Source organism: Eptatretus burgeri, chromosome 17 (assembly GCF_056783735.1).
Source record: "Eptatretus burgeri isolate ZD-2024b chromosome 17, Ebu_testis_v1, whole genome shotgun sequence".
Classification (NCBI taxonomy): Eukaryota; Metazoa; Chordata; class Myxini; order Myxiniformes; family Myxinidae; genus Eptatretus; species Eptatretus burgeri.
Window position 1 is genome coordinate 14,028,067 of NC_140977.1, and position 23,266 is coordinate 14,051,332.

At 43.2% G+C, this 23,266-nt stretch overlaps 2 protein-coding genes across 10 annotated transcripts in view; one reads left to right on the top strand and one right to left on the bottom strand.

The window, feature by feature from the left end:
* Nucleotides 1-23,266, top strand: part of LOC147009358 (uncharacterized) — a 73,403-nt gene that overhangs the window by 37,417 nt on the left and 12,720 nt on the right. For 4 of the 7 annotated variants that reach the window (XM_085862125.1, XM_085862126.1, XM_085862127.1 and 1 more), the window contains exon 4: nt 3,525-21,159. The exons of 1 other annotated variant lie outside the window; for it this stretch is intronic. In XM_085862125.1, coding sequence (XP_085718251.1) covers nt 3,525-4,384 — 860 coding nt within the window. In that variant the 3' untranslated portion in view covers nt 4,385-21,159. 2 more of the 7 variants (XR_015052854.1, XM_085862129.1) reach the window with 2 other exon arrangements.
* Nucleotides 1-23,266, bottom strand: part of LOC147009359 (uncharacterized) — a 56,029-nt gene that overhangs the window by 21,094 nt on the left and 11,669 nt on the right. For 2 of the 3 annotated variants that reach the window (XM_085862095.1, XM_085862096.1), the window contains exon 3: nt 18,598-19,665. The exons of the other annotated variant lie outside the window; for it this stretch is intronic. In XM_085862095.1, coding sequence (XP_085718221.1) covers nt 18,782-19,665 — 884 coding nt within the window. In that variant the 3' untranslated portion in view covers nt 18,598-18,781. Of the gene's footprint in view, nt 1-18,597; nt 19,666-23,266 lie in introns of those variants that run through there. 3 annotated transcript variants of the gene reach the window in all.

Here is a 23,266-nt window from a genome sequence, read left to right on the forward strand (position 1 = left end):
ATGAATGCCTCTCGGGTCGCTTCATCTCGGTGTTCCTCGGCGGTTACGGCCCGGAAGCTGCAGTCTTTTCCCAGCTGCCTCAGAGCTTGCAGGAACTGATCGATGGTCTCCCTGGCTGCTTGCTTGCGTGTGTTGAGAAGATGTCGTATGTACACCTCGTTCTTGCGCTTCACGTAGAGCACCCGCAGCTCGTTGATCGCTGCATCGTAGGTGTCACACTCCGAGAAGAGCCTGTATACACTGGGCGAGACATGATTCACAAGGGCGGCCAATTTGTCGGCTCCCTCTTCGATGATGGTCAGATAGTGTGAGAAGGAACGGAACCAATGCGACCATTTCATTTCCGAGTCAGTCGCGTTTGGGTCTGCGTCGAACCTCTCTGGTTTGTATATCTTGTCCATCGTTGGTTGAGAGAGCCGAGAAAATCAAATGGAATAAATTGAAATGAAAGCGAGAGAAGAACCTTCAGAGTGTAGGCTTTATTCCATTTGATTGAAGCTGCTTCTACGGGCACATCAGGGAATACAGGTGCAGCTAGGAGTACATAAGCAGTAATGTATACATGTGCAACTAATCACCGCAAAATAAATCAGTATAAGCACGGAGTCCGATATACTCTCAATTCTCACCATTCAACGAGCACCAAGTGAACCGCCGCCGTAAATGACAATGCCCCTGGGACAATCCCCCCGACCGCGTGGAATCTTGGCTTTATCTATTCCGTGCTCGAGCCGTGCGACATGTGATCACACGTCACGTCCTTCAATTCACCACAAGTTTAATGCTTTGGAAATTTCACATTTTCTTGTGTATTGTTACGAATTCGCGTGCGATCGGCCGCGTTTCTCTAATCGCAACCGCGTCGCCCACCGGATGGACAATTCAGTCTTGACTTTCCGGAGCTAACGCCGGAACCCTGTCACGGGTGGGTCTTCAACCTCACCACGGCCGTGCCAATTGTCTACCCGCGCAAGATAGGGTCACTCGCCGAACTTGATATCCTAAGTACCTGCGCGGGCAGTCAACCGGGCGACCGCACCTCGATGCAGGTCGGCTTGGGACACAAACCGCTTAAGCGGTCCATTCCGTTCTGCAGCGATAACCGAGCGGGTATTATCGCCGACCTCGCCGGATCAGATTCTATTTCACGGGAATTTAAAACCCAACTATTTATTCCGCGATGCAAGATGGCATTTTCAATAAGGGAAGGAGGACGCAACGAACGGGATACATTCAAACCAAGCACGTTTATTTATATGACACGTATGCAGGCAAGCAATGAAACACGTATGCAGTAAAACAATCATGCACGTACAATGGGGAGAACAAGTATTTGATACACTCGTTTCGGAGACGAAGGTGAGGTGATGTTTGTGGCGTGGAGATGTTGACGGTTGCTGGCGGAGTGGTGAGGATGGCGTGGTTGTTGAGAGGCAGGTGTGGTTGTGGTTGGTCCAAAATAACGATAGGAAAAGAAAAACGGCTATCTCAAAGGATCGCAGCCCTGTGACACGAATAATTCCGATTAAACAACGGTGGGGAAATCTAACTGAACACAGACTTACCGGGATAACTAACTAAGAACCTATATGGTGTTCTGCGAATTTCCACAGCCGTAACAGTATGTATGGAAGAGAGAACATAGCCTTGCTTGCTTAAAGTAAATATGTATATGGGCTTAGTTATATGACTCGTTATTTATTTAAATTATCAGATTTCACAACACATTTCAACACTTGTTTAGTCCTGATGATATCCGATCCTCAAAACCGAAATAGTATTTCGATGATATTCTTTAATTCATCTGTGAGCGTAGATTGTGGAAAATTGTATCAAATAATGCATGAAATCGCTCCAAGCTCCGAATTTGAAAACTTATCATACTTACAAAAGCGATGGACACAGCGATGATGAATAGGAAAGTGAAAAAAATATTATCATTAAGAAATCGTTGTGGCCTGTTCCAAGTTGAGGCATGGAAAGGTGGGGTGCCAAAAATACTGATCAATCTGATGTCTGAACTATACTCTGGTACTGAGAGTGCTGTGAGATGTGGTGATACCATCTCTGACTTATTTCAAGTTGTTACTGTAGTTTGTCAGGGGTGTGTTGTTGCCACCACAATTTTCAGCGCTTGAATGTTCTGTATTATGGGGAGGATGTCAGAGAGATCAAGCTCCAGTGCATCGTTTGGGAAAGTCAAGGTCTCTGAGCTTGATTTCACAGATGATGCATTCATCTTTGCGGAGACTCTGGATATCCTTTTGGGGGCCTGCTTGGTGCTGAATGAGGAATCTGAGCCACTGGGATTATGGGTTTCCTGGGTCAAAACGAGATCCAGGCTTTCAATGACATATTGGATGCTGCTATCTTGTCTGTACCTGTTTGTGGTGAGGATGTTGAGTTCATGGAGAGGTTCACTTACCTTGGCAGTGATATTCATGTCTCTGCTGGCAATGAGCCAGAGGTCTATAGACGTCTGGGTTGGGCCTGGGGAGTCAAGGATTCACTGGATCATGGGGTGTGGTGCTGCCGGTACCTGTACGGGAGGACGAAAGTACGAGTCTTCAGGTCCTTCGTGTTTCCAGTCTTGCTCTTCGGAAATGAGACTTGGACTTTGACTGGGGATCTGAGATGGTGACTTAATTCCTTTGGTATCAGGTCTCTTCGGAGAATCCTTGGTTATCGCTGGTCAGACTGTGTCCAACGGGTGGTTGCTGAGAAAGACTCAAATGAGATTTTTACTTGCATAGTCCGTGAGTGTCAGCTGCGGCTGAATGGACATGTAGCTCGTTTTCCTGATGCTGATCCTACTCACCAGATTCTCTCATTGAGGGAGCCTCATGAGTGGAGGATGCCAATGGGTAGACCACGTGCCTCGTGGTTGCAGCATGTTTATGAGCATCTCAAGGAGGTGGGGATGGGCCAGGCATCTGCCAAGGGTGGCCAGATGGAGGCCCCTGGAAAACCAGCTGAAAGTGGACGCAGCAACGTGCTGCTCCAGTGCATGCTCCCATACCTGACCTGACCTGACTTATTGTGTGGTGGCACGTAACACTTGAGCTCAGTTTCCCTATTTAATTTGCATTTCATGTCTCCTTCAGGTCCAGGGACCAAGCAACTCTATAGAATCCCATCTTTCCTCTGAAATTCCTCTGTCTTCCCCACGAACATAACAATATACTTGAACACTGCTTGGGGTATCATGATCAATGAAGTAATTGACTTAAACAGTTTGCTTCACCCATAATTTGCAAATGCTGTCAATTTACAGCAACAAACGTCTGACTTATCACTAATAGTTTGATGAATTTACCCTAAAGTATGAATATCATGTGGGAAAAACCCAAATTTTTTCACAATACTGTACACTTACATAAAGAATATTTTTTTACTTTTCTGCAACACAACAAATGCATATGTACGTACAGTCGTACATGTTTGAGTACATTTGTCAGAATATTAAGAGTGCTGTGCAGAATCTGATTTTGTTTTTTACAGGTCAAGTGATGTTATATTTACAGGTGGATCCATTGAATCTCCGAGGGAGACTGCACCTACTTGTAGGAACAGCTCAGACACACACCCGCAGAATTCGCCTTCTGAAACGAGCAAGAGGACTTTTTTCAAACAAGACAAACCGAATAATGAAATGTTTACAGAGAGCAATTTGCAGAAGGCTCACAAAGGAAAGAAAGCTGAACAAACTTGTGGACAATCGTTCACTCAGTCGTCCACCCTTAAATCACACGTGACAATTCACAATGGTGAACGCCCATACAAATGTACAAATTGTGGAAAATCTTTTAATCGGTCACCTAACCTGAAAAGGCACATGATGATTCACAATGGTGAACGCCCATACAGCTGCACAAATTGTGGAAAATGTTTTAATCGGTCATCTCACCTGAAAAGGCACATGAGAATTCACAATGGAGAACGCCCATACAGCTGCACAAATTGTGGAAAATGTTTTAATCAGTCGTCTCACCTTCAATCACACTTGAGAATTCACAATGGAGAACGCCCGTACACATGCATCGGATGTGGAAAATCGTTCAATAGGTCATCCACCCTTAAATCACATGTGACGATTCACAATGGAGAACGCCCGTACAAATGTACAGTTTGTGGAAAATCGTTTAATCGGTCATCCACCCTTAAATCACACATGGCAATTCACAATGATAAACACCCATACAAATGCACAAGTTGTGAAAAATCCTTCATCCATTCATCCAATTTTAAAATACACCTGAGAGTTCACAATGGGGAACGCCCATACAAATGTGAAAGTTGTGGAAAATCTTTTATTTGGTTATTCGCCCTTCAAAGGCATATGGCAATTCACAATGGAGAACACCAAGACAAATGCACAAATTGAAGAGAATCGTTTAATCAGTCAACTGCCCTAAAAATGCACATGATGATTCACAATGGGGAATGCCCATACAAATGCACAAATTGTGGAAAATCTTTTAATCGGTCATGCAATCTTAAGACTCACATGATAATTCACAATGGAAAACTGTTCGGGTGAGGTAAACTCCTTTCTTCTCAAGATTGAGCTGAGTATTGTATTCCATGAACTCTCTAGTTTCCCCCCCCCCCCACCCCGCGGAGGGAGGGAGCGGGATTTTGTAATTGTCCGGTTTGTTTTTGTCTGTTTGTTTGTCTGTTTGTTACTTACGAAATCTAAAGATTTCGTAAGTATATTGATGACTTCCGTTTCTGTTTGTTTGTTTGTTTGTTTGTTTGTTTGTAGGCACGATAACTCGAGAACGGACGAAGCTACCAATGTCAAATTACACCACGTGATTCAGGAGGGTGATGGCTAGTGCTGATTAGATTTTGGTCAAAATCGGTCAAAGGTTAAGGTCACAGTGAGGTCAAATATTCGATTTTTAATGGTTTGGTACACAATCATCGTAGAAACTTCTTGTTTGCGTCTCTACCTTCTCTCGAGACAGCTTTTATTAGACAAGGTCAGAGGTCAAGTTGACTTTCGTAAGTACCAGTCTATGACTGCTTGTTTGTTTGTTTGTTTGTAGGCACGATAACTCGAGAACGGAAGAAGCTGCCAATGTTAAATTACACCACGTGATTCAGGAGGGTGATGGCTTGTGCTGATTAGATTTTGGTCAAAATCGATCAAAGGTCAACGTCACAGTGAGGGCAAATATTCGATTTTTGATGGTTTGGTACAGAATTATCGTAGAAACTTCTGGTTTGCGTCGCTACCTTCTCCAGAGATAACTTCGTCAAAAATGATCTGATTTACTTCAAACAAAGTTTATAGTGAACCTTATTCTATTTGTCACTTATAATCCTACCCATGCCTAGAGTGAAAAAATGCATATTTGTGAAGATCGGTAGGCTCCGAAGTTTTGGGGGTCATGGTCATCGGTCAAAATTACAAATTTTCCATTATAAATCAAAAAAGGTGAGGAATATGCATGTTTACTATGGAAGACATATATAAAGTCTTTTATTGGCTTTCATTTGACACCATGGTCTTTGACCTTACGTGGCCTTGAAAGGTCAAAATCACCACCACAATTGTCGGGGAAACTAAAAAACTCGGCGAGGGGACAACAGAAAAATTCCCAGAGACGCGAAGGGAGTTAGAAATAATAACAGAGACACGGGAGATAGAAGAACTAGAGGAGAAATTACATGAAACTAAAGAGGAGCACACACAGGCAGAGATAGGAGGGGACAATGGGGTTGAGCATGGGGCATGTTTCGTGACCCAGTGCGAGCATAAGGATAGCCTCCTTCAGGAACAGGGGGAGATTGTAAGCTCCCTCAAAGCAGATCGAGACCAGGTAAGGCCGGCGGAACCGCGCAAGATTGAGCGGGTGAATGATGTGAACGGGTCCATGCAGAGTTTTCGGGGGGGGGTAGAGACGCCAGGACCCATTGAGTTAACACAAATCCCCGATGTGATTGTCCCGGAGTGCGTGTCGAGGTGTGCTAGTGGTGTGAGTAACATGGGGTGCGTAAATGCGTGCATGGAAATGAAACATGGACCGACCCAGACGGGAGATGTGGGTCATGTGACGGACGGGTGTGGTGATCTTTCTGCACCGAATGGAGTAACTATTTTGGCAACTGCTCCGGCTATGCGAAACGCCATGTGCAAGGCCCGTTCCGCATTTTGTGAACGACCCTCACGCGTGCATTTGCGTGGAGGGAATCTGGTGCGGAAATGTTTTGCGTTTGGGACAAGACGACCTCGTGGACAGTTAAAATGTAGGCGAGTGTCGGGTGAATTTGGAACACGCGGGTTCCCATGTGGGCGCATGTGCAGGGCATCACGTGCTCCATGCCGTGTGTTCTGTTCGCGGAACACGCGGAGCGGGTCCAGGGGACGATACGCTCGGGCTGGCCTGCACGGCGAGCTGCGCAGGTTCAGTGTGCGAGTGACATCACCGGGGATCTCGCGGCACGAAGGCCGGGTAAACAGCGCACGTTGTCCCACATTCCCCGGGAGCGAGCGCTTCTTGTGATGCGCAGGGCGACAACAAGGCCCCGGGTATCGTCCAACGGAAGGGACGAACGAGCGAGTCGCAGACCGCTGCCCTGGCGGTGCAAGAAAAAAAAAAGAGGGCCTCGCTCCAAGTACACGGCTCGACTCAGATGTGGTAAACATCCTGTCCGGGCAAAGGAGCAGTAGTTAGTGGGATGGGGTTAACGTAGATAGACCAGCCTCATGAGCCGTCCTCCATGGGGCCCGGAGAACAAGTTCGTGGGAATTTAGTTTAGAATTAGAAATGGATTTGGGAGACACGGACCGACATGGAATGTGTAGTGGGGACGTAGATTAGCTTTGTAGAGTTAAAAGGAACGTGCATTAGTGTCAGGGATGACGGTGAGCACGAGTTCGTTCAGGGAATTTAGTTGGCAGAATGGCAGTGTTGAGTGATGGGAGTGAAATGAAAAAAAATATGTGTGCAATGAGTGAATGTGGGACAGCGGGCCCAAGTGTGAATGGAGTGAATGTGGAATGCATGGTGTGAATGAATGATTGGTGGGAGGAGTGAATCCCACCCAAGGGAACCAGGGGTCCATGTAATGTTAGTTATTGGGTTAGTTAAATTTACTAAAAGGTGGTCGTTTTGTTATTGGTGTGGGAAGAAGGCTCGAAACCTTTTTGAAGGGTGCAGGAGTCCATTGACCGGCTAGGAGCGTGGCTGTGGAAAGGTGAGTATTGTGTAGTGGGCACCGGACTAGTTGGCCAGAGTAGGCCAAGGGTCCAAAGGACCGGGTTAGTGTAATGGGCACGGGCGACCCTCAGGATGGGACCCGGAGCACCAGGAATGCCACGTGGGCATATACGGGGGAGGAGCCGGGAAGGGCACTCCCCGCGTTCATAGGGAGCAGATAGGCTCGGAGACAGTCTCAGGGCCCAGGGGTGTCGTAGTTTGAGTTCGGCAGACGGGAGTCCCTGCCAGTTGAGCTACGCTGCCCAGCCACAAAATTGTGCAAGGGCATGAGAAAAATTTTTTCGGGCAGGCCCAAATTGATAATGGACACCAACACAGGCGATGGGAATCATGGTTTCTTGAACCAATCGTTTAAAGAGACAGGCATGTTGAAAAGCTCCGGGGATAGTTTAAAGTTTAATAAAGGATAGGATGGTTCGAAAAAAAAGTGTACCCTTCGCACCATCCATCCCTTCGCTCCCGGTAGGCCGCTGGCCCCACCTTGGGGAAGATTGCTGAATTATGAGGAGGCTATTCTGATGCTTTGTTGGCCCTCGAGGCAGGACACTAGTCTCTCCCTTATTCCCCTCCAAAAAGGATCTTCGGGGTTGGGAGTAGACGGACAGGATAGGTTAGCCGGACGAGTACAGTCAGGGGGTTAGGGACAAGCAACTATAAAAGAAAAAAAAAATAATAATAAAAAGAGAAAAAAAAAGAGGGAAGTCTAAATTTTGTTGTTGCAAACGAAGGGAGTGGTTATGGACAAAGACAGGCAAAGGTGATAGGTTGGGGGGAGGGGGGGAGACAGTAGGGTAGGTCTGAGCCCGTTTCTGGACCGGCCGGCACCACCGCACTCCCTCCACAGAACCTCACGGACCAGAGCAGAGGCCGGACAGCTTCATATGCTGGCATGTTGTGCTGTATTTGCTGGTCCGCATTTGCCATGCCTTGCATTTGCCATGCCTTGTTGCCTGCCTTTGCCTTGATCCCATGCCTGCTTCGCCCTTGTTGCATTGGCCCCATGTCACCATCTCAACCATGTGCGCCAGGATCATCCACCTCCAGTGTTTTGCAAGGACTGCCCTGCAGGCAGCCACACCACTGGGACTGCATTGTGCAGCCCGTGCATTGTTCTTTTTTCTTCATCCATCCGTTCCCATGTGTCAGAGACTGCCGTGTGCAGCCCAGCTACCTTCTTCTTGCTTGAAGGCCACTTCAAATAGCCTGTTGGATGGTGCATGGCCTGCTGTGTTTGGGTGCGTTGCCTCCAGCAGCTGAAGACTGAAATAACAGAGAAGGTTCAGTGACAAAAGGGATCTTTTGAGCAGGCCCTGAAGACGTCTGACCTCCCAGCTGCTGAGCACTCACCCACACAAACTGTTAACTTTGCTGTGCCTTCTCTTCACAGGTCACAGGTCCTGGGCCACGGTTAGTGTAAATATCAGAAATTCTAAATAAGTTCTTAACCCACCTGTGTGTTTGTCCGCGCCGGCAATTTAGTTGTTGTCCGTGTGAGTCTGATGGTTTAGTTACACAGTGCACTAGGTTATTTATTTTGGGACATGTATACAAATGTCGCACTCAGGGATCCGTAGGTAAAACGCAGTCGGGGAAAAACCTACATCTGCATGGCACACAAAAATTTACGACTCAGGACGAGTCTGAAGAAAAGGGGGGGGGGGATAGTGTTACGAATCTGGAACCCATTTGCACACAGACAGCAGTCCCCAAGCTTAGTTATCTCAATAAGCATGTGTTTATAATTAGGGTCCCCTACCTGTGTCTAATGGGAATTACATGTGTGCGCTGCTGCTTTCTTTTATAGTCAGGTTTTTTACATCTTTAAATCTTCCTCCACCTCTCCGCACCATCGATTCCATTGCCCACGTGTTTTTGGCTGAAGACGTGGGCAGATCTTCCATCGCCTCAGATTGAGGCTCCGCTCCGAGGAAGGGCATGGAGCGTTTCCTCCAGCCAATGGACGAAGGGCGAGCAGGGCCAAGGCGCTCTGGCCAATGGGAGGCCAGAGTGCCGAAAACTACTACAGAGCCTCTTCGGGGGGCGGGCCTCCGAGATGCCCCGACACACCTCCCAAGATGCCCCGTCCAATCAGGAGGCTCATCACCTCAGGGCCGACTCTGCCCCAGCCAGATGAAGTGTTCACCCTGTCCAAAGGGAGGAGAGTTGAGTTATCGTGGCCTTTTTGCTCTAGGAAGAAGGTGAGAGCAGTGATCAGGGCCATTGCTTTTGGTCTGGTGTTGTGGCTTGGTCATGGTCATGGTTCAAGCGGTCTTGGTCTTGGTGGTCACCGAGTCTGGAGTCTTGGCTGCTCGACATCCAAGCTCCTACGGACCACGGGTCCCACACGTGCAGTCGCGGGCCTAACCGCACGAGGCGGCCAGGTACCGACAAGACCCTGGTCCCCATCTCGCTTTTCCCTCCTGGGCTGAGGGGCCGAATAAAGACCCATGGGCGTCCATTCCTTTTGGGTGTGTGTGTGTGTGTGGTGCCATTCTCTTAAGTAGAATTATTAAGTGTTTTCTTTTCACTGTACATTGCCTGCCTGATATTCGCTCGTAACTCTGCTCTGTGTCTCCCTTCCCGATTATAAATAAACCCCCAATTGTTAAATGTTCCAGTTCCTTGCCCGTGTTTTCTTCCGTTGACCCAGCACGGTGCGGGCTTGAGAAATAGTGAGGCCTTCGGTGCCGTAAGTTGTCATTGGGTCCGACGGACTTTGGTAATTCCGCTCGGTTACACCGGACCAAAGTCGCTAGAGCGACCCCGTTCGACAGAGTCCGTTGAGGGCGCGACTTCCCCGGTGATTTGACGACGTGGGAACTTAGGTATATTGAAATTTGGCTATTAATCATACCCCACGCCATCAGAGAATTGGCGAGCACGGTCCTTAAGTGATTCATGACCTTCGGAGTTGTCCGAGAGTCACCATCTAAATTCTGGGTGTTCGGTGGAGATAACCCTACTGCTCCACAGTAGCTTGAGGAGCGCTTGCCCTCGCCACCGACCCCCAGTCCACAACAATATTTCAAAAATGTATTGGGCCTGATATGTTCTCCTGGATCAAGCATGACGTGGCAGAGGTATGCGCTCAACCGAGTGCCCCTCTCGTTATGTATGCAACGTTCAGTGTTAAAAGCCAGTCGCATGCAAAATTATCTCATGCGACCGTTCAAACAATGAGAGCCTGAGCTTTAATCCACTTTCCTTGACCGCAGCACGAAAGAGGAATTCTCACATGCTCATCATCAACCCCTCCCCACAAACGTTCACTTTGTGCACTGTCTGGAGCAATCCAAGACATAACGTGATTCATGACTCAAGACATACTAAAATTGCCTGTCCAAAAGTTGTGGGAATTTTTCAATACTGCACTGAGGCACATGTGTGCATATCTGAGGGATATTTCAAGCATCCAACATGATATGTAGTCACATTTAAACAGCAGACAGAAAGGATCACGGACACATGCAACAAACAGCCCTCTAATCCACATCATGTGCCAGCCCCCACCCAACAAACCACTGACAAAAGTTCAAGCACAGGCTGCTTTAACCCTCTGCCTGAAGTTTTACATTCATTTGATTTGCAAAAACATCCCAATCAACCATGAGGCACAGCTTCGGCTGTTCACGTGAGTAGTCTGTCCCCAATCTTCGTCTTGCTGAGGTGGTTTTATTTATTTATTTTATGAATATCCATTTTGCCTCATGCTTTAGCTTCTGAAATATCATTTCCAACAAGACATTCTCATGAATATATGTAGGATTATGACAGTACAGTAATCTTCAGTTCCTTATCATCCCGGATAGATGGCATAGAGCCCACAATCGTTTCGAATTCAGATTGTTGACCAAGATCAAATTCACATACACTACCTGTCTATCTGGTCTTAAAACGCTCTCAACGGCATTTGTTTTGCACTCTAAGGAGACCGCATTATAATGCCAGGGCTCTTTCAATACAAGTCGTAAACCCGGTTATTTTGTTTAAACACTTAAGCTGCAACGACATGTGAGGAATCTGATGTGACCGTACCTCCTCTGAAACCAGTGGTGCACCTCATCGTTTTCAGAGTCTTCACAGTGTACGATGACGACCAATCCTCATCTCCACTTTCCGTGCTTATTTATTACCCATTCTCAAGCTTCCCAGTTCACAATACACAATTCACAGCACACAACAGAGCATGTTTTATTCCAGTGAAATCTACTGGACCTGCACATGCTCAATTTCAACACTTGCTTACTTAATGTAAATAACTCAAGTAATACAACACTTAGCACTACATGCAAATACAAATCAGGTATAAATACAAATATACAAGAGCTCTATCCTTTCGACTTGTGACTAAAACAAATACACAGTTCTTTCAACTTCAGGTTAAAAAAACAATAAATTTCACACTTTAGCTCTTTGGTATCAATTTATTCAGGTCTTTAGCTCAATTTATCCCTCCACTTTGGGTGGAGAAAAACAATATTAGTCAATTTATTCCTCCACTTTGGGTGGAGAAAAACAATACGAGTCAATTTATTCTTCCACTTCAGGTGAAGATAATATGAGTCAATTTTTCCAACTTCAGATGGAACATCTGAATTACGTCCCAGCTTCAGGTGGAACAGCCAAATTATGTCCCAACTTCAGGTGGAGACACCAAATTCTTTCAAGAGTGGCACTGAGAACTCAAGGGGGAGTGCACACAATGGGTATTTGTCTGATCAGGACAGGACTCCAACCTTGAAACACACCAACTCAACAGACGGGACTCAAAACCCATGCACAGAAACCTTTCAAACCAAACTGTCAAAATGCAAAACAGTTTCACAACTCGAGGGGGAGCACTCGGGAGAGTGCAAAACCTCCGCCGCCAATACTGCTGGGTCACTTAAGTGAACCTGATATCCTATTCATTGTAGGTCAAAACGGATCAGACTCTACTGAACCACGATCGAATAAACTAAACTAGATCGGCGCGCATGTAGAAATGCCAATAAAAAAAATCGAAATTTTTTTGAAACAAAAGTTGCAAAATTTCTGGGTTTTTTTCCTCTAACATTTTTCTTTGGGGGGGGGGTTGGAAATCACTTAAAACATGTAGAAATGCAAAAAAAAAATTCAAATATTTTTCAAATAAAATCGAAATTTTTTTTGGACCAAGTCCAAAATCTAAAGGCATGGTCCTTGGACCATACCTAATCCCCCCACCAAGTTTTGTCGAAATGCGTCCAGGAGTTTTTCCGTAATACTGTTCACAAACAAACAGACAGGGGTGAAAACAGTAACCTCCATCCATTTTCGATGGCGGAGGTTAACAAGCAGACTAACAACAAGGGCAATGAACAAATACACAAATTAAAATTTTAATTCCCCAAACATCCGAATCACACATTCTTTCTCAGAGGACTCCAACCTCCCAATTTAGGTCTATCAATAAAGATTCTCCTTTGTACACCTCTCCTATTAATGGAGTACCACGTTACCCATTTAGTTGAGAGATGCAGCATCCGATCTGAAATAAGAGCAAACATCTTTGTTCGTGGCCACTTGTTTGCTGTTATGCCAAATAGTGCTGTCATTCAATTCCTGCTTTTCCAGGGATTGTGGCCCATCTGGGTCACCAAATTGTGGAAGAACTGAACTAAATTTCCACTCAGGAAAAGCATACAAAGGAGAATGTTTAAGAACTACATATGTGCACACATCCAGGAGATAAAAACTCCTCTTCTTCTTTTGGCTGCTCCCGTTAGGGGTCGCCACAGCGGATCATCAATATGATTATGCATAGTGATTTGGCACATGTTTTACACCGGATGCCCTTCCTGACGCAACCCTGGTCGCCTCTTGCAACACAGGGATCTGGTACACCTATTTTAACTGGGGTATACACCAGCCCAGTACACTGGTACTCATTTTGCCGACCTCGGAAGGATGACAGGCTGAGTCAACCCCCTGGTGTATTCATTCAGTTGGCCCAACAGGGCTTGAACTCAGGACCTTTTGGATCCCAAGCCGCTGCCCTAACCACTGCGCCAACACCAGGCTTCATCCAACATCCAGGAGAAAAAGCAACCATCAATAAAACTCTCTCTCACCCACTTTGAAATAAATCCCCCAAAACCAAGTCTTATACAGGGTGTCCCAAAACTCACCTCGGGATTTAGAAATTAAATAACATCTGTTTTTTAATAATTTGTTTTTCTTTTCTTTTCAGAATTTAGATTAACATTTGGAAATTACCCATGGAAAAATTCACAACTGAACAAAGAACCAAAATGGTGGAATTTTATTTTAAATTTCATCGATCAATTATTCTCACCTCAAGAGCATACTGCCGACACTTCAATGCCAGAAAACCACCATCAGATCAGAATTGTATTGGCCATCACGTTCTCCTGATTTGACGCCTCCCGATTATTTTCCTTGGGGTTACCTTGGTTGGGACGCGGCTATGCCGCTGATTCAGTGTCCCCCTTACCAGTACACAGGTGCTCATTTTGCCGACCTCGGAAGGATGACAGGCCGACTCAACCTCCTGGTGTATTAATTCAGCGGCCCAAGAATTTGGGCGAGGGTGATAATAAGTACGAGGGTGATAATACACCTTTTCTTACAAGAGAAGAGACTGAACAAATGACAGTAATGTTTCATGGATTGATGATGTACATTATTAATGATTACCTTTTGCAGAAAGCCTGGTGTTTGGCTTCGTGGTTAGGGTGGTGGCTTGGGATCCCAGGGTCCTGAGTTCAAGCCTTCTTGGGCCACATATTATATGGATCCCTTTGAAAGATTGAAAGAAACAAGACTTCCTCCTCAAAAGCGTTTTTATAACAAGTTAGGAAGATGTCATATTACGGGTGAAGAATACGAAAGAGCAAAACAAGTTTGGAAATAGTTTTAGATAAAGAATATGGGTGAATATCATGACCTTTATTTAATAACTGATGTTTTATTACTCGCTGATGTGTTTGAGAAATTTCGAGAAGTTTGTTATAATAATGATTCCTATGGACTTGATCCTGTCTATTATTATACATCTCCTGGACTAGTCTGCAGCACTATGTTAAAATGACTAAACAACCCCCTGATCTTCTAAGTGATGTCGATAAGCTATTGATGATTGAGAAGGCCAAAAGAGGAGGAATTTCACAAATTTGTTCAAAGAGATATGCAAAGGCAAATAATAAATATCTTCCAGACTTCTCAACTAAAAAGCCCACATTTAACTTAATGTACTTTGATGCAAATAACTTTTATGGCAGTGCAATGTCTGAATCTCAACCTGATGGTAATTTTAAATGGGTGAAAGAATACAAGTACAAATCTATCTAAGATGATATAATCTCCACAAATCAAGAAGATTTATATAAACGGGATTATGGGTATTGTTTTGAAGTAGTTTTAAACTCTCCTAGAAAACTTCATAACAAACATAAAGACCTTCCTTATGGAGCTGAAAAAGAGATCCCCAATCGAGAGCTATTCGGTGGTTATCAACAACATTTCTTAAGTTCTTCAAATGAGTTTAAATATTTTCCCACAACTAAATTACTCACAACATTGTTTGATAATGAGAAGTATGTTTTACATCAAAGAAATCTTAAGCAATTTATTGAAGCAGGACTACAAGTTAAAAGGGTACATAGGGCATGAAAGTATAGTCAAAGTCATTGGTTCGATAAATATATTGATTATAATCTGAGGATGAGAACAAAGGCTGATAATGATTTTGAGAAGGACTTTTATAAGTTGATGAATAATTCTGTATTTGGTAAAACAACATAAAATATAAGGAACAGACAAAATGTAAGACTTGCTGGAATTTGGGAGCAGATAGAGAAGTTGATAAATAAACCAAGCTTTAAAAGAATGAAGAGAGGATAAAGATGGATAAACCGATTTCGATGGGAATGTCTGTTTTCGATCTTTCAAAGTATTTAATGTATGATTACTTTTATAATAATCTAAAGAAGAGATATGGTGAGAATATTGTATTGCTATAAATGGATACGGATATCTTCACACTCGAGAAAATTACAGATGATGATTATAAGGATCGGAAAGAAGATGAAGATATTTATGATACAAGTAATTATGATCCGAAGAACCCACTCTTTTTGAATAAGAAAAAAAGGTTATTGGTAAATGTAAAGATGAATTAGGTGAAAAGATACTGAGTGAATTATTCGGTGTTAGGTCAAAGGCATAGGCTGACAAATACTTAACAAGAGGGTTAAATAAATTTAAATGTGAAAAGAAACTTTAAGGTCCAAAGAAGAGTGTATTAAATGAGACCATGAACTTTTAACATTACCATAAATGTATGTGGAAGAGAAAAGATGTTTATGGAGAGATTAATCTTATTCGAAATTATCAACACGAAATATTTTCAGAGACTGTTAGTAAGAAAGTTCAAACAGCATTTTATGACAAAAGATATATAATGAGTGATGGAAGAAATACAATGCCTTTTGGGTTTAAAGTAGAAGTATTAATTAAAATGGGGCTGGGGGTTTTAATTGGCGACCGCTGCATTATTTTTAATTGATGAATAAATGAAGTTATTCCTGAAAATAAAACACAAATATTTATAGGATCTCTATATGACGACTCAATTTGATTAAAGAAATGATGGTATGAAAGGGAGGCGAAGCCCAGCCCCGCAAGGATAGTAGTAGCAAAAGGGAGGAGGTTGACGAAGTAATGTGTTCCAGTTTGAAAAGGAGAAATACGAGTGAGCGCAAGCGAGCAAATATTGCAACTTTGAGAAATGGGACACAATACTGCATCAAACCCTCCCTTTTGATACTACTCCTAACCAACCCATCCACCTTGTTTTGTCATAACTCGTCCACAAGTTTTTGAGATATGATTTTTTTTTTGTATAGTTTTTGGCCCGAACAATTTCATAAATTAGGCTTGTGTTGACATTCTGACTTTAAAATTAAGTGATGGTTGAATTCATTGACCTGATATGCAAATGTCCGTCTGCTGCTCCCGTTAGGGGTTGCCACAGCAGATCATCCGTTATGATCCGCATACTGATTTGGCATAGGTTTTACGCCGGATGCCCTTCCTGACACAACCCTGGTCACCTCTTACGACACAGGGATAACGATTGGGTTTCGCTATGATTCCAGGCTGCCCTACACCCTCTCATAGCGTGGCCCAGCGCAGAGTTCCCGTCCTCAAGCGATCCTCCAACCCAAGCCTCCGAGTAGCCAGATTGCAGATGCACGCCACTACGCCCGGTGACCTGATATGCAAATCCTATTCAAATTTCAAGTCAATATTACGCAAATTGGGGATTTTAGAAAGTGATCCTAAGTTGTTGACCATTTGGCCGATGTTGACCTTTTGGCCTATGTTGACCTCAAAATGAATAGGTGGTTGAGTTCAGTGACCTGATGTGCAAATGCTCTTCAAATTTGAAGTTAATCAGATTAAAATGGAGGATTTTAGAAATTCAGCCTATGTTGATCTTTGGTTTTTGTTGACCTTTTGACCTGTGGTGACGTCAAAGACTTTTGGTCTATGACACCCGAAGTGTCGAAGATTTCCTCTTTAAGCATTTGTAATTGAGGTTGCCAGACAAAGTGTGAATGAATAAAGACATTGTTCCTCACTCATAAAATATTTATTGAACTTCGGTAAAATGCTGCAGTTGAGAGGATTTCATTGTAAACATAATTATTCATGTATTCTGTTACATTTGCTTTCTGTAAAACATACATCTGTCTTCAGTTAATATTGATTTGTCCTTTTTGATTAAAACTATGTAACAACCTGGAAATGTTGCGTAAGTTCCAGGAAGACTTTAGTATATTAATTATTACATGATTAAACATAACTTTAGATATTTATTATTTAGTTCACAAAATTAATGAATATAATGCATGGCTTTTTGTGTAAACGCATTGTGAAAGCTGCCAACGTTCTGTGAGCAGCGCCAGTCAATGTAATGTTGTTCTTTATCAATGCTGAGAATGTGTTCCTTGATCTGTGTAACTGTCTGTCCCTTCAAACCTCGAGGGGCTGTTTTGCTCTTTACTGATTGGCCATCCTTTGGCCTTGCCTACATTGTTTAGACTGTTTCACTCCTTTCCCAGTTGCAGAAAGCAGTTATTTTGTTTTCAAACTATGGGAAAAGTTACTCTTTCGCAGATGAAAAGCCTTTTCTTTTATCCTGCTTGTTCAATCATTTGCCCCACTCGTCCCCACCTGATATACAGGATGTCCCAAATGTCACCTCGGGATTTAGAAATTAAATAAAATTTGTTTTTTAATAATTTATGATTATTTTTATACCAAAATAAAATTTACAAAATGGAGATAAATTTGCTCTATTTATGAAAATGATGCAGCTGAGATGTCCTCCATTTTCGGCTTTCGACAACATTTTCCATAACAGCGGACAATAACTCTGGCTGCAGTCCTCGAATTTCTGCAATGTTGTCCTAGAGTTGCTGAATTGCATGGGGCTTATTGATGTATACACGCTCCTTTGTACATCTCCTCAAGCAGAACTTGAAATTTCCTGTGCATCAAGGCAGATCGAGCAACATGAAAATTCATTATATTCACCACTGTCATCACATGATTGAACTCTTGGAACCAACATTTTCTAAATGAATAATACAATGAAAATTTACCGTAGAGTGGCCAATTTGATCCTCAATGATCTTTGATCTTTACAAATCCCTTTTGTTTTCTGACCACAGCAGGGGCTCCATCTGTTGTCAAAGGAAACATTTTTCTGATGTCAATTTCTCTTTCCTCAAAATGATTAATAAACATCTTCACAATATATTCCCCTGTTGTTGTGCCATGCATGGGAATTAGGCAGCATACCTCTTCTCAAACTTTGTCTGAGTCACAGAACCTCACAACAATGTTGGCCATGGTAAGTTAAAATTTTTCATCACTTTCAAGTGTGACACAAAATACCATTGCATCTTTTAATGCCACCATCTGTTATTTGTTGACGTTTTCTGCCATTTCACTAATGTGTTTCTCCACTGATCTGACAGACATAGATACGTCTTTAATTCTGAAGAAGATCGTGTGTTCACTGTTCAAACCGTTGAACAAAACATTTGAACAGCTGAGAAATCCTCTTTTATACATTCCCCGTCTGGAAATGTCTTTCCATGTTTTGCAACACATTTTACGATTTTGTAACTTTCCTCTGTCGCTTGATTTTTTACTGACACAAACATTCGTAAAGACACTGCTTTGCTTTGTGTGCATCACAATGGCCAGTTTAATTGATTCTTCCTTGTCCGCCTCGTCCTTGAAGTGTTTATCATGCTTTGTTTGAAAATCTCATTGGATACGTGATGTGTGGCAAACAACACTTCACAGCATAGAGCATAAACAGCACGGTCTTTATTTTGAACAAATCTGGATTCATCTCTCGAAGAGGGATAAAATAAGTGAACATATAACTATGGTTTCTTTCGAACCGCTATTTTGCCCCGCAAAAAACACCTTATTAGTGGAATTTATCATGAGACTTCCTGCGAATCAAGATTGGCTGACCCAAACAAACGTTATGCAGTAAATAAACCAATTGATTCGGTTTTTTCGTGAATCATCATGTGCCTTTTTAGGTGAGCTGACTGATTAAAAGATTTTCCACAACTTGTGCATTTGTGTGGGCGTTCACCATTGTGAATCATCATGTGTGTTTTAAGGTGACCTGACCGATTAAAAGATTTTCCACAAATTGTGCATTTGTGTGGGTGTTCACCATTGTGAATCATCATGTGCGTTTTAAAGTGACTGGACTGATTAAAAGATTTTCCACAACTTGTACATTTGAATCGGCGTTCTCCATTGTGAATCATCATGTGTGTTTTAAGGTCGGATGAACGAATAAAAGATTTCCCACAACTTGTACATCTGTATGGGCGTTCACCATTGTGACGCATCATGTGTGTTTTAAGGAAGGATGAACGAATAAAAGATTTTCCACAACTTGTGCATTTGTATGGGCGTTCTCCATTGTGAATCATCATGTGCCTTTTAATGTCGGATGAACAAATAAAAGATTTTCCACAAATTGTGCATTTGTGTGGGCGTTCTCCATTGTGACTTATCATGTGTGTTTTAAGGTGAGATGAATAAAGGAAGGATTTTCCACAAGTTGTGCATTTGTGTGGGCGTTCTCTCAGATCAATTATCCCATGTGATTTTTGGGTGGATGACTGAGTGAACGATTTTCCATAAGTTTGTTCAGCTTTCTTTCCTTTGTGAGACTTGTGAAAATTATTCTCTCCAAACATTTCATTATTCGGTTTGTCTTGTTTGTAAAAAGTGCTCCTCCTTGCTTCAGTTGATGGTTCTTGCGGGTTTTTGTCTGAGCTGGTCCTACAAGTCGCTGCAGTCTCCCATGGAGATTCAATGAATCCACTTGTAAATGTAACAACATTTCCTGTAAAAAAAAAAATCAGATTCTGGACAATACTTGTAAAATTATTCTGACAAACCTACCCAAGCATGTACAACTGTATATGCACAAAAGTAAAAAAAATATTCTTGATGTAAATATACATTATTCTGTGTTCAAGTTTGGGTTCTTCCCATGATATTCATAATTTAGGGTAAATTCATCCAATTATCAATGATGAGCCACATGTTTCTTCCTGTGAATGTAGGTGAAACAAACTGCTTTAATTTATTAGAAAATTCATTGAAAACAATACCCCAAGTAGTCTTCAAATACATACTTCAATATTCATAAAAAGGTGATGTTAAAGATTGTTGAAAAAAAAAAGAAAATCTGGAACTATCATGCTATCGACATTGTATTATATTCTGTAATGTGGGAAATGTAATGTAATGTTAAATATATACATATATATCCTTTTGTGCATAAAGTAACTTGTGAGAGCCGCTTTTGGAAGGAAACTTTGCTTCCTCAGGACCTATGCCTAAGTCATAATTGTTGAAACGTATCCACTGTTCTACAGAGGGGTGGGGTGTTGGTGGGCCGGTTAGGGGGGGTAGAGAGGGGGCTTTTCTATAAGGCTAGAAGGTGCAGGAGGAGCCTCCGTGACGTCATGGGCCACTTGGAGCTGACCATAAGAGTGGACCACCTGTAGAAAAGAATTCTGCCTGCCGTCCTACCGGTCCATGGATGCTCCATCTCTCAAATTTATTATGTAACTGTTTGTTTCTTTTGCACAAATGTTCCAAAGTAACAAGAGGAGCGATTGTTGAGAGATTGCATCTCTCCCAAGCTGAGAATAGCCATTTGTTAGCAGAATTACTTTTTAACAATCAAAAGTAAAAGAAAGAGCCAAAGGCATTCATTATAGGGCACTCAACAGCTGCAGTTCTTGGCTGTGTTAAAAGCCAAAGCATGTAGTCTCTTTCTTTGTGACATGGCTGAGCAACTGGGTTTTATTACCCTTGTAAAAACCTTGAGCCAAGAGAAGCCCGATCGTAAATCAACCTTGAGCCAAGGAAGCTTGGTCATAAACAAGCCTCGAGCCGAAGGAAACTCGATCGTAAATCAGTGCCATTTGACACAGCACAACAGCTGCTTCCACTTTCCAAGGAGTGGAATAAGGAAAGGAAGGTAAAGGCTCTTAAAAAGTAGTCCGTCTTCCTGACTCCCTGGGCGGATAATGACCAAACCAGATGGCTTTTAGAGCCCAAAGGGAGGAAATCAGCACCTGGCTTTTACCCCTTGGAGGAAATTGATCTTTGGGAAACAAAGTCTCAATAGAAAGCAGTGATGGGAGCTGGGCCAATCTTGAAACCAGATGGTCCCACAAGGGGCAGGACAAATTGTATACAAGGCAAGCCAGAGTGCCAAGCTAGCAGAGTTAGATTGAGCTGGACTACTGTGGGTATTCTGTGTCTCTCTATATCTCTCCATGTATACATGTTTGGTGTGAATTAAAGCTCTTCTCTACCAAGACCATACGTGTGGACAGCGCTCGATCTCAATCAGCAGTGCAACGTGATCTCAACATATGCATACCATCATCGCTTTGCTGAAGGGGATATTTAAGGTGGGACAGGAAGAGAGAGGAAGAGAGGCAGGGAGAAAACAGAGAGAAAAGAGAAGAGATAGAGTTATGCTTCATAAACAAAACCTGCGCATGCACAAACACACACACACTTTTTGCCAAAATAACGCATAAATCAAGAAAATGACCAAATACCAAGATTGCAAAAATGAAGTGAAAATATCCTGGAAGTTGAAGATATCAAAAATTGTTTGTCAATTTGATGCCATTTCTTTTCTGTCACCCCCACTCTTCCACGAAACAAGTTCATATCTATCTATAATTCCAGCAATCTGTGTGTGTGTGTGTGTCTGTCTGTCTGTATGTATGTCTGTCTGTCTGTCTGCGACTGCCGTTTCTCGACAACCACTGGTCCGATCTGATTGACACTTGCCAGGAATATTGCCAGGGCCCCGCGGATGTACCTTTTCGAGGTTTGATATCAATCGGACGAGCGGTTCCCAAGTTACGGCCATTTATCTGTCGACCAATGACAAGACACGGTGCTATGACATCACGAATGATGTCACAATTAACGTTTATTTATTTATTTGATTTTTTTTTGCACGATTGACGGTCCGATCTGATTGAAACTTGCCAGGAGTATTGCCGGGGCACCGCGGATGTGCCTTTTTGAGGTTTGATATCAACAGGACGAGCGGTTCCCAAGTTACGGCCATTTATCTGTCGACCAATGACAAGACACGGTGCTATGACGTCAAAATTAACATTTATTTATTTGCACGATTGACTGCCATTTATGATACAGTTGGTCCGATCTAATTGAAAAAAAAGCCCCAATCCAGTCGTCGTTTACGCACCGTTGGGCACGCACCTACTCGTGTAAAATAAATCAACAAAAAGTGTCCAATTAAAGCCCAATTGGAATTGACGATCGGTCAAACTTAGGATAACAGGATAAAACAAGGTGCATTATTGTTGGCTATTATATTTCACGGAATGATGAAAGACAATGGATGTTTGAGAAGTTGATCTACCAACGTGGTTATTTCTTAAAGCAATGAAATCAAAACTTTAGGTTTTTCTTTTTTCTTCACAACAGAGTACATAATCAAAATGTCTGAAACAACATGTAGAGGCATTGACAGAAACCTTCATGGAGATGTTTCTTGAAGAAAGAAGTTTTCGAGTCATTGGGTTCTCGTGTATCCAGACTGATGTCAGGTCAGGTCAGATTAGATCTGTGACTTGCTATCGGTATCATGTAAATGTGCACGAACCTGTTCCAGGGTCGGGTTGTCGGTGACTAAACAGTCTCCCCCACCTAGTTTCTTAGTGAGGAGGGTGTATGACATGGACACCCAGCAGGATGAAAAACAAAACCTGTCAAAGGGTGGAGGAGCTCCTTACGAGCCAATGGCCATCCATATCTAGCGCCCAACTGTGTCTGTGGACGTTCTCCTGCAGTTGGGTAATCTATATATTAGGAGGTTGGTGGCAGGATTTGCACTCCGACCACCGTAAAAACCATTTATTCCACAAAACATACAAAAAAGCATGAAAAAAAATCTGAAAACCCACTCTGTGGGAGTACTTCCTGTGCAGCTGCCCTTCACAGGGCAACTTACCGGATGACAGGATTGGGGCAAAGCCTTCGGGTCCCCCAATCTTTGACGATAGGAGGGAAACCACGGGGAAACCTTCCCGGGTGTGATTGCAGCCGTGTGTGTCAAGGTGGTGCTGAGGTGTCGTCGAACAGATGGAGGTCTCCTTGGGTTAACCTGTGGCTCTTCGGCTGGGTGCCTGGAATGTCCGATCCCTAAGAGAGGATGATCACCTGTCTCTGTTATCATCTGAGCTCAAGTGTTTGGACATCAGTATTGCAGCGTTATCATGGGGATGGCCACACCGACTATTGGTCTGGTCGCTCTGATGGTTACCATGCCCAAGGAGTTGCTGTAGCTGTGTCCAATAAGCTGACTTCAATGATAATTGAGGTAACACCGGTCAACGAGCGTATTATGAGACAAAGGATTCATCACTCCTTGGGTGTCA